Source organism: Mugil cephalus, chromosome 1, assembly GCF_022458985.1.
Source record: "Mugil cephalus isolate CIBA_MC_2020 chromosome 1, CIBA_Mcephalus_1.1, whole genome shotgun sequence".
Classification (NCBI taxonomy): Eukaryota; Metazoa; Chordata; class Actinopteri; order Mugiliformes; family Mugilidae; genus Mugil; species Mugil cephalus.
Window position 1 is genome coordinate 36,560,762 of NC_061770.1, and position 16,904 is coordinate 36,577,665.

At 47.0% G+C, this 16,904-nt stretch overlaps 1 protein-coding gene across 1 annotated transcript in view; it reads right to left on the minus strand.

The window, feature by feature from the left end:
* efnb3b (ephrin-B3b) overlaps positions 1–4,546 on the minus strand; it is an 83,542-nt gene extending 78,996 nt beyond the window's left edge. Inside the window, exon 1 of the mRNA XM_047597580.1 lies at positions 2,841–4,546. Within this exon, the coding sequence (XP_047453536.1) occupies positions 2,841–2,989 (149 nt within the window). The 5' untranslated portion in view covers positions 2,990–4,546. The remainder of the gene's footprint in view (positions 1–2,840) is intronic.
* Positions 4,547–16,904: the final 12,358 nt, after the last annotated feature.

The window sequence follows — 16,904 nt, forward strand, 5'->3', positions numbered from 1 at the left end:
ACAAGTCACCGCGAGCGCCGGGCGACGGGAGACGCCCACCCTGTCCCTCTCAATAATCCACCGCCGTTTACTGAAGGACGGGAAGAGAAGAGTGGGAGGGGACGCAAAAAAAACTCGAGGTGTGTGTGTGCGTCCTGCAAAAAAAACGTGATCTGAAAGGGAACCAAAGTGTGCGTTGGTCATCTGCCACCAAAGCGCCATCCAACCCCCCCCACCCACAACCACTCCCCCTCCCAAACTCCAGAGGAGTAATGCAAGATTCGATCTTTCATTAGGGCGGCCGTGTAAGACCGATAATAGGAGATGCTGAGATAAGGATAATGTATGTCTGGGAGGGGAGCCCTTCCCAAGGTGATCGTTCTGGTTCAGTTCCCTCTCCCTCAAGCAGAACCTGTATTGGCACTTGAGACTTAACTGCTATTGATTTACTTAGGGTTAGGATTGTCTCTACCCCCAGCTCTGCTACTCTCTCCTCTGTCCTCCCCCTACTACCACCACCACCACCACCACCACCAGCTACCTTCTGTTTCTCTTTCACCTCCGGGCACCTGCCTCTGTTTATATTCCTCCCTCAACGCTTCTGCCTCCTTTCTTTCCGTCAGGCTGCAGTAATTTCACCTGACGGATCGGTCGATAAAAGGGCGAGCGTTTGAGCGTTTGATGACCCCGCTGCGTTTTATTGTACCGCGCCGCGCCGTACGTACGTACGTACGTACGTCCACGGAGATGACGGAGTCACATTTTTGCGTGTGCGTTGCCGTGCTGCAGCAGCAGCAGCAGCAGCGGGCGCAATTAGCGTCTGGATGGTGACACGTGTTTCCAATTTGCTACGTCTGGTCGCCGCACCGAGAGGGAAGGTGACGGGAGGCAGACGGAGGCAGCGACGGGGAGAGAGGGAGCAGCCGGAAGGTGGGAAGGCGGGCCGAGAAAGGCGAAACGCTACGAGGAGCGAGTTTGCCCACGGAGGCGGAAGGGTCCGAACTTTCAAAGCCGAGCGTCCGAGCCGAGGTCGGTCCAGGGGTTCACGACGCGAGAGTCCGTTTGCTGCGCCAGACATAGACGTGAACCACCTGACTGATACTGGCTGCTGCTGCTGCTGCTTCTGCTTACTTCTCGAAGCGCAGACCACACTGCACGAGGAGCCAGGTCCTTGGAAGCATGTTTTTTTTTTGTGGACAAGCACGAGCTCTTAACATATTTCAGCCCTGGGCCAAAACCTATTTCGCCCCGAGGCGGCTGATTCAAAAAAAAAAAAGCACTGGTCTTGTGTGTGTGTGTGTCGGGAAACAAGGAGAAAGTACATGTAAATGGGCCTAGAAAATAAACTGGAGGAATGACTAAGCTGATTAAGTATGAATACTAAGCCTCCTGAATAAGCTTCGTCGTATACAATAGGCTTTGTATTTTGAATATATAAGTGAACAAATCTTGCGAAAGTGGCTGGAGCTCGGGCGTCAAAGCCACCACCCCTCTAATTGCCGGCCGGGGCCCATTCACAGCGAGCCCCCCCCGGCACCCACCTAACGCTAAAGTCCATTAGGGGACAATGGCGCGGAGTCACCTATAAGGCCTCAAAAGCCCCGGCTGTTAGCTTCTCAGTGGAAATTACCCTCCCGTGTCCGACTCTGCTCCCCGTTGGGCGAATCCACCCACCGCTGACAAAAAGCCCTCATTAAGAGCTTCATGCCTGGCTCCACAGCAGGGGGGTGGGGGTTCGGGGGGGGGGGGCCCACGCACAGCCACATCTGCGGAGAGGTGGAGGAACCGGGACCAGGCCGTAGCCTACAGCGCGCGGACGCATTAAAAAACCTGTTAGTCTCCGGGAAAAAAAAAAGAAAAAGCTCCTGGCATGGGTGTGAGCGAGGGGTTTGGTTTGGGAGGTTGCCATGACTACTCTTCTCTTTTGTTTATTTTTTATTTTTTTTTTGTTAGTGTAGGTACGCTCACAAGAAAAGGAAACTAATGCTCCTCGCTGGCAGTTTGGCGGCCTACGCGAGACGTGTTTGCCGAACTTAAGGAAAGATTAGATTTGTGTCAGAAATTAATCTCTCGCGTCGCCGAAAAACCCGCCCTTCGCCTCCTCCACACAAGCCGCCTTGTTACTCCCCGACCCACCACCACCTCCTCCTCCCTCCACCTCCTCCTCCTCCTCACAGCCACCAGGTCTATTCAGACACGGGGAAATTGGCGGAGGTGTCAGAAAAGTGGTGTCGGTCGTTAAAGGCGGACTCGCCGAGAGGTGTTTAAAATGGCATTTCCTCAGCTAATGCCTGACACCTTCTCCAGAGGGTAAAAAAAATCTATGCAAATGAAGAGTGGGGCATGACTGGGTGTTTGAGAGGCCTGAGGACTGGGTGGGTGGTGGGGTAGGGTAGGGTAGGGTAAGGGCGGGGGGGGGTCTGGACTCTAATCAAGGTCAACCAGCAACAGCAATTAAAGCATCACACAAGTCTTCATTATCCTGCACACGGCTTCCAGACACTTTGGCCAGTAAGTGGAACTGCAGCTGGATTATCCACAACGATCAATGCCAGGGTGACAAATTCAGAGCAGCTGTGAGGCAGAGCAGCCCGTTTCACCTCCGAGTCCATGCATTTATTACACCGTTTACATTGACCCACTAACAACAACAGCAGCAGCGGAGTGGTTTTATTTTGGGAGGACAGTGGAAACCTTTATATATATATATATAAATATATAAAAAAAGAAATCATTAAAACAGTGAAGGAGGGTGTAGGCCCGTCCTCTGAGGTGACCTCCTGCCCTCATCAAACTTTATGGTGTTTTTCCACCGAACACAAACTAAACCGAGTCAGTCAACCAGTGGGGGCCGCGCTTACCTTTCGTTCAAGGAATTCCAGTAGATGGGCTCCATGTTGCTGGCCGTCGTCCCCAGTAAATCCAGTAGGAATACCAGCAGGATCACCAATCCATTCCCATTTCCCCGACACGCCATCTCAACCCTGACACCCAGCACGTGAAGCCCCATTTAAAAGAAATGGGTGAGATTGAATGTGTGTTTTTTCTTTCTTTCTTTCTTTCTCTCTTTCTTTTCTTTTTTTCAACGCCGCAGCAGAGGAGAGAGACTCTCAAAACAATGGATGTGCGGCTCCAGCCGAGCGGGCTATAGGTACAGAGAGACAGTCAAAATGTGAGGGGAGAGCACGCTGCACGCGACCTCATGGATCCGAAATGTGGCGAAATTTGTACCGGATCGCACCGAAAGCACACTTTTACGCGTGCGGGAGAAACTTGTTCGATCCGCGCGTCTGGATCGCGACGTTTTTTTTTTTTTTTTTTTTACTGCGCGTCCACGGCCGTGCTATTTCAGTGCCAATCCCATGACTTTCCCATTAATTTGTCATTAGTCGTCCTTTTTCCCAGGGAGAGAATAATAAAATAAAAAACAACTCCTCGGCTGAAATGTAACTCCACGGAATCGAGATTTCTCAACAAAAAAAAAACCCGAATCGCCTCCCCGGGAGCTATTTCTGTTGCCGTTCCGTGCGCCCTAATTGTCTTTTTCCGAACAGTGTTCCCTTGTTCTCTGCGTCGATCCGGAGTGATTTCTCTCCCATTACCTTGTTCTCTCGCAAGGATATCTGCCTTCCCACATGTCAGGCTGGGCTCAAAAAAGGGAGTACTGTCAGTCGGTTACGGGGAGGCAGTCGATATCAGGCCGAAACTGTGGAGGTAAAGCGTTTAAAATGGAAAAGATGTCACTCGCGTCCACAGCTCCATCCTCATAAAGACGTGTTGATGCACGGCGGGCTCAGGCGGTGCGCATTACAATCCTTATGTGCCTCTTTGGACAAAACAAAAAATAGAACAGGTTGAACATTAAATCCTCTAATCCTTGAAAATAGAATATATATGTATGTGGGTGGAAAAAAAAGAAGAAAAAAAAGAGGAAGAAATCAAGTTAGGATCCAAATCGGTGATAAATCCAAAGAATCAGTCCGAGCTACAACACGAGAAAACTGAGAGAAACAACCCAAAGAGCTGGAAAAAAAAGCACGTCCACTCTAATAACGTCGACCGACGCGAAACTTGTGAAGTGATTTTAAAAAAAATAAAAATAAAACACGGTTCGAGTTGCGAGCATCAGTCCTTCCAGGAGCGAATTCGACGTCTATGTGGTGTAGCGCATCGCTTGGAGAGCTGGACGCGTCGCTGCTCGGACAGAGGAAAGCGCTTCGTTCGTTATCTCATCCGTCTCTCTGCCTCAAAATCCCACTGGTTTGACTTGCCCTAATGCTCGCAGCGCATTGACAGACCGACTAGGTTGTTTGAAAGGAGGAGGAGGAGGAGGTGGAGGAGGAGGAGGAGGGAAAAAAAAGGGGACGTGGATGAATGGAGAAAAAAAATCCCCATCCTCCGACTGGCAGGCAGGGCGCACTGGCAGAGCGCAATTCTTCCAGGCGTTTTTTTTTTTTTCGGAGGGGAGGGGGGGCGGTATCGAGTCCCTTTCAGCGCCTCCCCTCTCCTCCTCTAAGAGTTTCAGGGGCCCCCCGACTCGGACCTTTGGACTCCCCGGCGCTCTATTCTGCCTCCTTTCAAACGCTGAAGAACCCCCCACCACACACGCACACACGCACGCACACACACATGCACGCACGCACTTTATTTAAAACGCTCACCGACGCGCGCCCTCCGATCCGCGCAGCCCCTCTCGGAAGAGCAAGAGCGCCCTCAATGCACGAACGGAGAATCGCACGTGGCTCTGGAACGGGATTTGTATTGAACCAAAAAAAAAAAAAAAAAAAAAAAAGATCCAGCTGCAATTTTAGATGGATATTATGCAAATAAGCTTTATCCTACAGGAGAGTCGATATAGAGAAACGCGCTCTGAGCAGCGGCATGAGCCCCCTTCTTAAAGGCCATTGTGGACGTTGTTAGAGGAAAGTTGTGGCGCTGTTTTTGGGGTGTTGAAGTGCATTTTCATCGCCTCGGTGTGGGTTACGTGCATATTTCTGCATGGAAGTGGTAGAAAACCCGTTGCGTAAAAGGAAACACGTCTTCCGGTAGATTCATGATATCGCGTATGATCGGTCCCGGCTCCACCTCATTCATCTGCAGCCGAGCGTAAAGGATCGCTTCTTCTGCTTCTGTGCGGGAGGGTGTGGACCCCCACCCATCCACCCAACCATCCACCCCTCCCTCTTTCTTTTTCTCTCTCTCTACACCTCTCTCTTTGTGTCCTCTCGCTGACAGAGCAGCAGAGGAGTCCCAGCATCCCGCACCACCAACACTTCAAAGTGGGCAGCTCAGCTTGATGGGTTGCAGGACGAGCCGAGTGACAGGCCCCGCGGAGGGCCACACATACCAGTGTTTACACAGAGGCCCTAGTCTCGCCACTGATTCACTCCACGCACACACACACTCACTCACACCGGAACACGTCTGAGACGCAGGGCCGTCAAAGCTGTGGCTGCACTGCCCCCATGTGGCGGATCCGATTCCCCCCGCGTCGCTTTACATTCTTGGCACACTTCTTCCTCAGCAGCATATTGTGGCATTTTGGTGTTTGAGCAATCCTGGAGAATTAAAGTCAGGCGGGCACCTGTTGCTCCAGCAGCTGCTTTAAAAAAAAAAAAAGAAGAAGAAGAAGAAAAAAGGAAACGAGGGTTGGATTTAAAAGGCGAAGTTAACAATATAAATGAGGCTGCACAGAAATGTGTGAGTTTTTTTTTGGATTTTATAGCCAGAGCAGTGTAACTAAGTTCATCTACTTAAGTGTAATTCTGAGATACTCTCATTAAGATGGAACTTTTGCAGGTTTCACGTTTAAGATTTTATACAGCGGAGAATATAACAGGATTGAACCCTTTTTCTTTTCTTTTCTGTTTCTGGCTTCAAACCCCATCATCAGTAGAGCTGGAGTCACAAATCAGATGTCTGTCAGATTTTTTCTTTCCCCCTCTAAACCTCTCACATGGTTTCATTTCGATAAATAATCCGATTAGAGGAAACGCTCAAAAACTGGAAACAGAGCATCAGAATCGTGGCCTGACCTCGTGTTGATCTGCTCCTCCCTGAAGATAAAACTAATACTGTTGTTATTTTACCTATAGGATGTTTCACGCAGGAGTTTTTTTTTTTAATGCATGCATGTCCCCCCCATGTGCATGAATTTTCCAGCCCTGTCTGCACTGCTTCTGTTTAGTAATCCGTTGTTTAGTTTCCTGAACTCAGTGCAACTTTGCTGCGGATACCTGCAGAGAAAAAGAAAAACCATAAAAGAAAAGCAGATTTTTAATACTTTGGAAACATTTCACGACACGAGGAGGGAGGAGAGGGGGGTAAACCTGACGCATCCCCGACACCTCCCGCTGTTCCTCCACAGCCAGCGAGAAAGAGGAAATGAAAGTGAGACTGAGGAGAGTATGGAGGTGGGAATAGAGACACAGAGGGCTGCAGGAACGCAACCGACGTGAAGCTGGAGGCGATTTCGTGTCGTGCTCAAGGGCACGGCGGTGGAGCGACCGTGCGTGGGATCAAACCAGGGTCTAATGCTGCTGCTGCAGGCCCGAGGACGAGGACGAAAAACGCAGGCCTTTTCCTCTGCAGCGTGGAATTATAGCATGCTTTCGGCGAGAACTGTAATTGCAGGTTACGGGTTCCAAACAAGAAACAAATGCAGATTTTTTTTTATTTTTATTTTTTTTAAATGAGCCGGTCAGACAGAAAAAAAAAGAGAGGATCAGAAAAAGAAAGGCAGAGCGGAGAAGGAGCAGCAGCTTTCTGTTTTCCGCCGCGCTGACCTCCAGGAACCTTGGCTGGGCTCGTGACGAGGCTCAAACGCGGAGGAGAGGAGGAAGACAGACCGGTTTTTAAAAGACAACGGCGAGTTCAGAGGTGGAGCTGGCATGAACAACAAAAACCTTCTGCACAGTCTGGGAATCTGCGCGTGTGGGAAAAAAAACGTCTGTCCTGCAGCTCCGTGTGCGAGCTACGATACCACCTACGTCAGATCTGAATGAGCGAGCCGCTAAATATACACTCGTATATCTGGCACGGTTGGTGTTTATTAGCGCTTGTGTGGCTATTCGGGCTGACCGCATTTTTACTGCACCGACCTTCAACTCTTCTTCTTCACAACCACATCCCCCTCCCTGGTGACTCTGGCTGCAGACTGCTCCAGCTGCCAGACTTCCCTTCTCCACGCACACACACACACATGCACACTGTGCTATAAATACAAGCATGCATTTACACAAAACCGGGCACCACGTGCACACACACGACATGTACAGCTTAAAAAGCGTGAGCAATTACAGCCGTCGTTACGCAACGCGGTGCAGTGCGAGGGGTTAAGGTTGGAGACAGATGTGAGCGCGTAACGGAGACACGCGAGCCGGCGCAGGCGCCCACGGTGGCAGAAATACAAAGAGCTCAGACAGGAAAACATGCACCCCGATGGGAATGAAATTCACACCGAGGGTGGTGCAGATACGTGTGTGTGTGTGTGTGTGTGTGTGTGCACGAGGATGTGGGTCGCTGTCAGAGCGTGGCACCCTCTCCCGCCTCGCAGTTGATAGATCTCAGCTGCATGTCTTTATCCTTCAGCATCTGCCTATCCTCTCGCGCTGCAGCAGCAAACACTCCTCATATCTTCCTCTGACAGAGGGAGAGAGGGGGTGGTGGGTTGGGTGGTGGGGGTGGGGGGTTGGGTGGTGGGGGTGGGGGGGTTAAAGCAGGGGCCTGTGCAACATGTGACACGCCGATCACACATCTGGATCGTACACATTCTGCGGCGTTGAGCTATTTATCCCTGACAGATGGCCTCGCGTTGTGCTTCCTGCATTACACCGATCAGGCATAACATTATGACCACCTTCCTAATAAGGGGTCCTACAGAGGGTGGGGGGCCTCTGTGGATCACCCCACACATATTTGATCAGTTTGGGATCAAGTGAATTTTGAGGTCAGGTCAAGTTTTTCTGAACTGTTTGTGTTGGCTGCTGCCATCAAGTAGTGTCATTGCTGCTATGTGCTATGGGGCGACTGCTACATATCTAAGTGACATCCACACGAATATAAGGTTCAAAAGTTTCCCAGCAGAACATTGAATTTTCACAGGATGGTCAGTGTTACTTCTGTGATATATGTGTATATTTAACTTCTCTCAAAGCCCCTTTCTTTTTTCCCCAAATACTTTCAATTACCATAATTTACTCAAATCCAGTTCCTTTTAACTTAGTTTTAACATCCAGCACGACCTTTCGGCATCTGCTAAGGTTAAAGGCATGTCGCATTAAGTTTTTAATTCTAAGCCTACCGTCAACTACAAGACTTTCTTGTCTTTGAGACTCGAGATTTGCTGCGAACACTAACCCTAACTCTAACTAAACCTGACCCTTTTTAATAAAATGTGTCATTTTACTCGGAAATGAAAGCACAGACCAAGTAAACAACTGACTAGCACAAGATATATTCCAAACCTTCGACTCATCAGAGTAACCATCTTCGGCTGATTGAACACGTGAACACACTTGTGACGTTCTTTCTTTCTAAAATGGAAATCAAATATTTCCCAGTTTGGTTGAGGAAGTTCTCAGAAATGTGTGTAGGGCGCTATGTTTTCTATTCAGTTCATCACAAACCAGCTCCATGGGGTTAAAGTCTAGAGCATAAGTCTTCAACAGGGGCTGGTTGCTTTGGTTGATTAGACATTTTTATAATTTTTTTTTTTTTTTTAAATTTTCCCTACAAACTTAAATTTCTTAAACTGATTAAAGATAATTGAATCCAACATATGATAATAAAGGAATGGTTAAACATTGAATGCAAAATGATAATAATAAGTATATTTATAAATAGCACTGTAGTTTATATAGTTATACTTGATCTCTCCATCAGTTCAGGTTTCTTATACCAACTACTAGAAAAGTAGCAATATTGCACATATTAAAACATCTGGTTTTGCACACTATTTCCCCACAATGCAACTGAAAGAAAGACAGAAAAGAAAAGAAGATAGTTTAAATATGGGCCAACTGAACACAAAAATGTGTTCACTTAACCCTGACAAAGTGGTTATTAAATGTCCCTCATAGAACCGGTCTTAACTTGCAGGTTAAAACTTCTTTCTTGGATCGTTCTTGACCGGGAACGGATCAGCGTCACTGCTCAGGAGTTGTGCAACACTGCTATTCACAGCGGGCACAGAGCCGCTCCATCCAATGTTGAAAAGCAAACATGAGAAGCTGGAGTTTAGTTTTGCTACAAATGAAACGATATGTTGTTTTCTTTTGTGACTGAAAAACCTCCGATATGGTTTAACTGTGGCTTCCAATTTCTGACTTTTTGGCCGGCGATCCTGCTGAGCCGGTTCAAACCGAACACACAAGCATGACAGGGATCAGATGAGAAGCCCTCTGATTCATCTTGTGACTCTGAACAGAGATACTGTGTGGTGTTGCCACCTGTGTGTACGACTAGAACTCATTCACTGTGAACTCCTCCAGTAAACAGCCCCCTTGATGAAATCATGTAAAACGGTAAAGGCCGAAGTCCAGCATCTAATTTAAAGACTTAATTTTAAAAGGCAACCGTGTCCTGTGCCGTGACGAACCCGACGCTTTGAAGAAACCTACCCGAGAACATAAGAATGACAGAGACCATTTAAACTGCTGCTTAAAGCCACGCAGCTTCATGGACTTGAAAGAGAATTTTATGTCACTTATTTATATAAACATTTAGCTTAATCTAATATTTAGCTTAAAGATTAGATTAAAGACGGGAATTCAAGGCCGTCTTCAAGGATGTTGCTTTGTAGGGGCTGTACAATTGAAGCCAATCCCTAGTTTGTCTAATGTGTATTCTTCAGTACCCTACAAAAAAGTGTACTCGGAATAATTGCTAAAAATTACAATATCTGAATGTTTCTGAGAAGTATTTGCCGTTTCTGACACGGCCTGAGCTTTTGCTTGCATTTCTAATTTGTCTGTTTCTCTTAATTTGGGATGAACAGGACCTGAACAACTAGAAAAACTAAGCATCACCGTTGAACAGGAAGTAATTTTTTAGAGGAAATGATGTCCTCGTGTGTGGACACTGGGATTATTTCACTCAGTATTATGATAGAGTCACCAATGTGTAAACACACGATATAAAACTGTTAATTTTCATGTTTGAACACTGCTGTGCAAAGACAGAACCGTAACCCTAAGTCCTAACCCTAAGTCCTAACCCTAGGTCCTAACCCTAGGTCATAACCCTAGGTCATAACCCTAAGTCCTAACCCTAGGTCCTAACCCTAGGTCATAACCCTAAGTCCTAGCCCTGAGTCCTAACACTAAGTCCTAACCCTAGGTCATAACCCTAAGTCCCAACATCCTCAATCATGAATTTATAGCTATTGATAGAATTTGTGCGTCTTTTTAAACTAGAAAAGTTAATAAACATAAATAAACAAGTGTCATCTGTAAAATTTGATGAGGTTTTGAGTCTTGTCCACTTTTGTTACGTGATCGACTGCAGAATAAACACGCTATTGGTTTTACACCAACTAGAATCTATTTGAGGATAAAAGTTTAAATGATCTGCCACTAACCTAAAACTTAATGTCCCTGTATGAGGACGCGGGGTCTCAGGAGAGACATCACTGTGAAAGACCACGCGTGAGGGGGAAGTAAATTAGTTTTGTGTTGTATTCAAGTCACATTGATGGACATGATAAAGTGCACTGAAGAGTGTTGGACTAGAAAAAGGTAAAATTTAATAACTTTGTCTCCTCTGTGGTTCAGCCTAGATTGGTTCCTGCAGATCGAGGCGACTATATAAGCTTTTTTTTTCCTTTCAGGAGGAATGACTGTCAGAGAGCAGCTGTGTGCATGTGACTTTAACATGTCGGAGGTTTTTCAGTTAAGTCGAGTTCACAGTTTATATATTATGGTTTTAGTTTTCTTGTGTTCATCCTATAGTTTGAATCAACATTCAGTTTGTCGTCGGTTTGAAAAAGCTGCATTAATTACTTGACTTGGCCTTAACAGTGCCAATTCTGGAGTTTCGTCTTTCTCCCTGGTCCGACATAAAGATCAGTTGACCTCTTTTAAGGACCTGATCACCGCTCGAGTTTACGGCTTGATTATTATGTAGTTTGGGTAAAATCAAATCTTTTTTTTTTTTTTCCGTCCTTAACTACTCGGTCTTTGACAAGCAAGCAAATGAGGTTTCAGGAGTTTACCTCCTACACAGCTCATGCCCTGTTCATTCTCCACACATTTATGACTTGAGGTGAAGCTCTTTTGGAAATGTTTCATGAAATGTTTTTACAGTTAAGGAAAACATGTGCCATTGACCTTCACGAAACTCTAATCACTTCATGCAAAATTTGAAGTAATTTCTTGAATGTATTCTTGAGATGTTGCATACGATATAATGGGAAGGACGCACGGGCAACGATAAGATTTTACTGACACAGACGCCATTAGCGATTCTTTTTATCGATCCGATTCTTTATCGATTCCCTTATAAATTCCTCCTGTGAAGTTTTGGTCTAGAGAAAGTAGGGGTTCATGGTTTTGTGCAAACAACTGAAATTTTATTGAGTTTCTAAACATGAGATAAGATCTTGTGTAAGTAAACAAATAAGAAATCGGTCACTGGATCCTCACTAGCTCTGCTCTTCTGAGACTTAGCAATAGCTGCACTTGTAGACCGGAGATTCTCTCTATATTTAAGTCTGTGCGTCGTCGACAAACGCTTCAGCATGTTGTTGGTGGTGTTGCCGCTTTAGCTTGAAATTAAATTGAAATCTGCCATCGCATCTTCCTTGTCGTCACGAGCGTGATGTGAACAACGTGAAGATCCATCTTCTTCTTGCGTTTCATGGCGGTTGGTAAACAACCATCCGGACTGGCACGTATGTCTTTGATGGCAAGTATCGATAAGGGGAAACGATAAGCACGAAGGATAATGACGTCAATGAATTAGAAAAACCGGCCATCGATGCCCATGGGCAACCCAAAAGTCACAATGCTTCCTGCCATGGCTGTTTCTGATATAAAAACACATAAGAGCCTCAGTGTTTAGCTCCTTGTGATGTGAAGACCAGCCCCAGCGCGACTTTAGAGGATCTCACCGCCTTCTTGAGGAACACACACACTCTCTGACACACAAACAGCCTCACTTGGACTTTCATATCCTCTGCGTGCCTCCGTCTGCCCTCCTCTGCCGGCCTTCTCAGTTCGTCAGCGGGACACCTCCTTGGTCCTCCTAATCTCCTCCTCCATCTGCTTCCTCAGCCCCTCGCCGAGCTCCTCTGACCCAACTCCCCCTCCCTCCCTCCCTCGACTTGACACCGCTGAGCCCTGCAGCCTCCTCGACCGCCGACTCCTCCATAAACCTCCCCCTCCGGTCGCCGAGGAGGCGTGGAGAAGGGACGGAAGCTGGGACGGTGGCTGCCCACGCCGCCCGAGGGCAGGTAGAAGGATGAATTTCGGGGTCTATTGCTCTACCTATCCCCAGAGTGCAATTACGCGAGCAATTACTCTCCCTGGGCAATCGAACCCCCCGCTAAACCGCCAAGATCACATCCAATCTGCCGGGGCCCCGGCTGGGATGCAGGATGCTTAACGTACTTCAATAGGCCCGCTCTCATGATAACTAGCTACGGAGATGGCCAGGGGGAATGTGTGTAGAGCAGGAAGAGGAGATTGGGAGAGGCTGAGAAGATGAGAAGAGGATGAGGTGGAGAGTAGAGGGACGACAGAAGCACACATGCACAGTCGACATCCTATATGTAAGAGGGCTTATACATCCGTGAGAGAAATATCAATGCGCAGCCACTCGCCTCCACTTGTCAGCAACAGTGGAATACGATGATGATATGACACGTCTTTACTCTGTGTTCATCTTCGCAGCCGTTTCAGACAGATATCCACTTGTGTGTGTGTGTGTGTGTCGCCACATCTGGAGTGAATAGGAGGAGGAGGAGATCAGGCTCCAGAGTCAAATGAAACCTCCGGCGCTGCGCTTTTCCTCCCTGGCTTCAGAGCATGTGCAGGAGTGCAGGTGCCAATTATTTTCACACTTAATGTAAACCAGAGAACAAGGACGCGTCAATCACAGCTGCAGCCTTTTGGTATGGAAATGGGAATGTATTCATAGGAACGCGGCTATTTTGGCGGCTGATGAAATGGGTTGGTTATAAAAAAAAATAAAAAAAATCCCCGCAGACTCAGGCTTTGTGAGGAAAACCTCAAGCCATCTGAACTTCAGACTTGGTCCGTCTATAATGAGCGGAAATTGCGGCGGTGTTGAAAAATGACATTCTGCCGCCGACTGTGAACAATAAGGGGTTCTCGATTTTTTGAGTCGCACTCATGAAGACGTTTATTATTTTTGGGATTTAGCTCCTCTCCTCGTGTTAGCAGAAGAAGTCCTTGATGGCGCGCCGAAGAGAGCAGCCCGACGCCGAAGAAAGGCAAAGGACGAGAATACACTGCAGAGGGATGATGCCGACATTAGAGCGCCGACACCTCTGAAGATTCTCAGTCATCCAAGTCGTTGCCATATCTAAGCATCTTGAACATGTTTCACTTCCCATTCAATAGGCTGCTTCAGTTCTGGTGGGAGACGAAGGCTTTTTAGGGGTTGTTGAGGTTGCTTTGCAATGGTGTCATTAGCCTGGGAAACAAGGATGTTAAAAAGCTTGGGATTCCAACCAGTCTGTGTACAGGAGAACTGAAGAGACCTCTTCGGTAAAGAGGTAAAACATATTCGAGAAAATAAAGTGAGCCCAATTTATTTGAAGGTATTTCAAAAGGGTTCACATTGGGCGAGAGGCTCTGGACGGGTCTCCGGTCTAACCCTAACCCCTAACAACCTACGACCAACTTCACCAATGAACCTAATGAGCACGTTTTTGGACGGTGGGAGGACGCCAGCGTACCTGGAGAGAACACATCCAGATACAGAAAGATCCCAGTTGGCAGATGGATTGAAACCCAGAACTTTCAAACCTCAAATTCAGACCGGAAATTAAACCCACTCTGGGTACGAGGTCGGCTTGGACCTTTCGCCAGGTACTCCGGTTTCCTCCCACCTCGTTAGGTTGTTTGGTTATTTCTAAATTGAGAGTGTCAGTGGTCGTTTGTCTCTGTGTTGGACCTGCGATAGACCGGCCACCTGTCCAGGTTGTACCCCAACGTTTACCCCCTGATGACAGCTCCGGTAGTAGAAGATTAGATGAAATTGCAATCACTGAAAGTTTAAGTGCAAAGCTTCATAGCAGTATAGTTGGAGCACAAACAAAATGGTCGACTAACCGACAACATGGCCATACAGACCCACCAACGGGTACAACACTACGCTACGACAAGTCTCCTTTGAGCAGAAGTTATTAGACATGAGGTCGATTTCCCAATTTTGTTGCAGAAGTTCCCAGAATTGTGTGTCACTTGTAGGGTGCTACGTTTTCACTCTTCTGTCCAGTTCATCACAAACCAGCTTCATGGGGTTAAAGTCTAGAGACTGGTTCACTCACTCCATGTTTTCAAGCTTTCCATGTCGTCTTTATCCTGAGGTAAATCTTTTATAGCTTGGACTAAAGTTTTGGGTCATTATCATGCTGCAGGATGATGCTCTGACCAACTATACCAGAGGATACTTCGTGCTGGTCCACAACTTTTGACCACTAGTGTATAACTCAAGCTAACAAGTAGATGGTTAATGGTTGAATTTGCACCCTTTCCCCTCTCGAACAGACTTACTTAAGTATTCCAGTCTGTGGTCCATAAATCAGTATAATCGACTTCATGTTGGGACACCGCTTCCATTTTGACCAGTCTTCTTCTACTCTCCATCTATGGCAGATCCTCCAGCTGTATGGACGTGAATTAAAACAGGACACTATAAAGCCGACCCATCCCCAGATCTCATGCTTGAGATAACACCAGCTAACCAGATAATCCATTCCACGTTTGGTGCTAATAAAAGAATAATGACCGAGGTGGTGGCTGGATTAGTGACAGATATGTACACTATTTACAGTCAGAGGCTGCTTCACTGCTTGCAGCTGTGCATTAGAAGGTCATATTTGCTCCAACTTAATCTGGGAAGATTTAATTCAATAAAATCACATAAACACTGCAAATGTTCTTCCCCAGCTCAAACCCGATCAGGTCTGAACGATCTCAGCGTAAGTGATACATTTCCCAAAAGCCTGAACTTGCAGGCTGAGAAGCGTACCGAATCACAGCTGCGAGTGCGCTGCACATAATCTATTAACTTTGAAGAAAACTGGAAGGAGTCACTCCGCCGGCGTGTCAGAGCCGGGTCAGAGCGAAAAACCCTGAGTGCTAAGCGGCTGCCAAACAAATTCAAAGTCTCTCCGAGATAAAGGAGCCGCCCCTTCGACATTTTGAGAAATGCCATGTATGACAACCTCTAAAAGCTACAGGAAATCTGTTCCCTCTGCTTCATGTTCTAAAAAGCCCCCCCTCTCTTTTCTTTTTTCCTTTCAAAGGCAGCATGAGAGTGACAAACCAGAGAGCAGTCTAGACATTTAGCATCTCCAGCTTCAGAGCCTCCTTCTCCTCGGCGCTAATTCAGCCGGGGTCACAGCGCCGAGTGTTTGCTTGAGTGCTTCGCTGTGGGATTAGAAGATTCAACAGGCAAGACAGCCATTTGAATAATTGTTTTCAAATGTCTTTCTTAATATCAAGATCCCATTACTTTGCCATTCTGCACGCTCCCCCGGCGACGGGCGCTGGAACCGTTAAGTTTGTGTGTCTGCGGCGGCCCCTTAATGGAAGGCACTTATGCGAGGCCATGGAGACTCGCTCAGGATGCGACGTAAACGGGAGGAGCAGGACACAGAAACGCAGAAAACACTTGATGTGAATTGGCTCATTAGCCGCACGAGTGGAAAGACTACACCGCGGCCACCTAGGGAGGAAGATAACCGCTCTCCTGTGAGACGCACAACCCCCCTTTTTTTCCCCTCCCTGTATATATATATATATATATATATGACACATATTCAGAATTTAATTAGATTAAAATTTCACTTCTTTCTCATGCCAAGAGCTTCCTAGGATTGATTCAATAATGGGACTTCATCACTGGCAGGTGTTAGCCAATGAAAATACAACCTATAAAAATCACGTGGGGGGAAAAAGAACTAAACTATCTGAATAAGGAAGCAGAATCTGATTTTGAGGTCAACATTGGTACAAAAGCATGAGGCCGGCGAAGGCTGGACAGCACCAACCTGTTGCCCAGAATTATGATGTTGCATAAAAAATGCTAAAAAAAGGAGCAAGAATTAAATTTGCACTTCTTAAAAATAGCGTAGGGGTGAGGAGAAGAAGTAAACAGAGCTAATGAGCACGAGGCTGGAGTTAAAAAGACACGTTCTCTGGGAGCCGAGGAGAGGTGCTGCCACTTCATATCCACGGTGAATATAAAAACACACAAAGTGTAAAGGGGCCGACCGTGGATCGGCTACGTCGACGAACTCCGTGGCGTCTTTGAGATGTAGCCACTTTCTGCTGCTAATAGCCAAGAGCAGACGTGCAGAGGAGATAAGTACCTATACATCACTCATCACCAAACCAGTAACAATCACTACACCACAGGATTATTTATTACATTTGTTTGGCTTCTTTTTTTTCCTTCTTCTATTCCTCTCTCTCCTCTTTCCGTGCCCCCAATTTTCCATCTTGTCGTCTTCCTACCTACTTTCCTCTCCCAAGGCGGAGACGGTTGCTAGGTAACCTGCACAGCACAACAGCACAACCCCACTCCCACCCCCACCACTCATGTCTCTCCGCTCGGCGTGCCCCTGCGGTTTTGCACGATCGAATGCGCGTTTGCGTGCACGCACATTCACATCCACACAAAAAAGGTGAAAGCTATGAATACTTTCCATCTCATAAGAAGAAGAACGACGA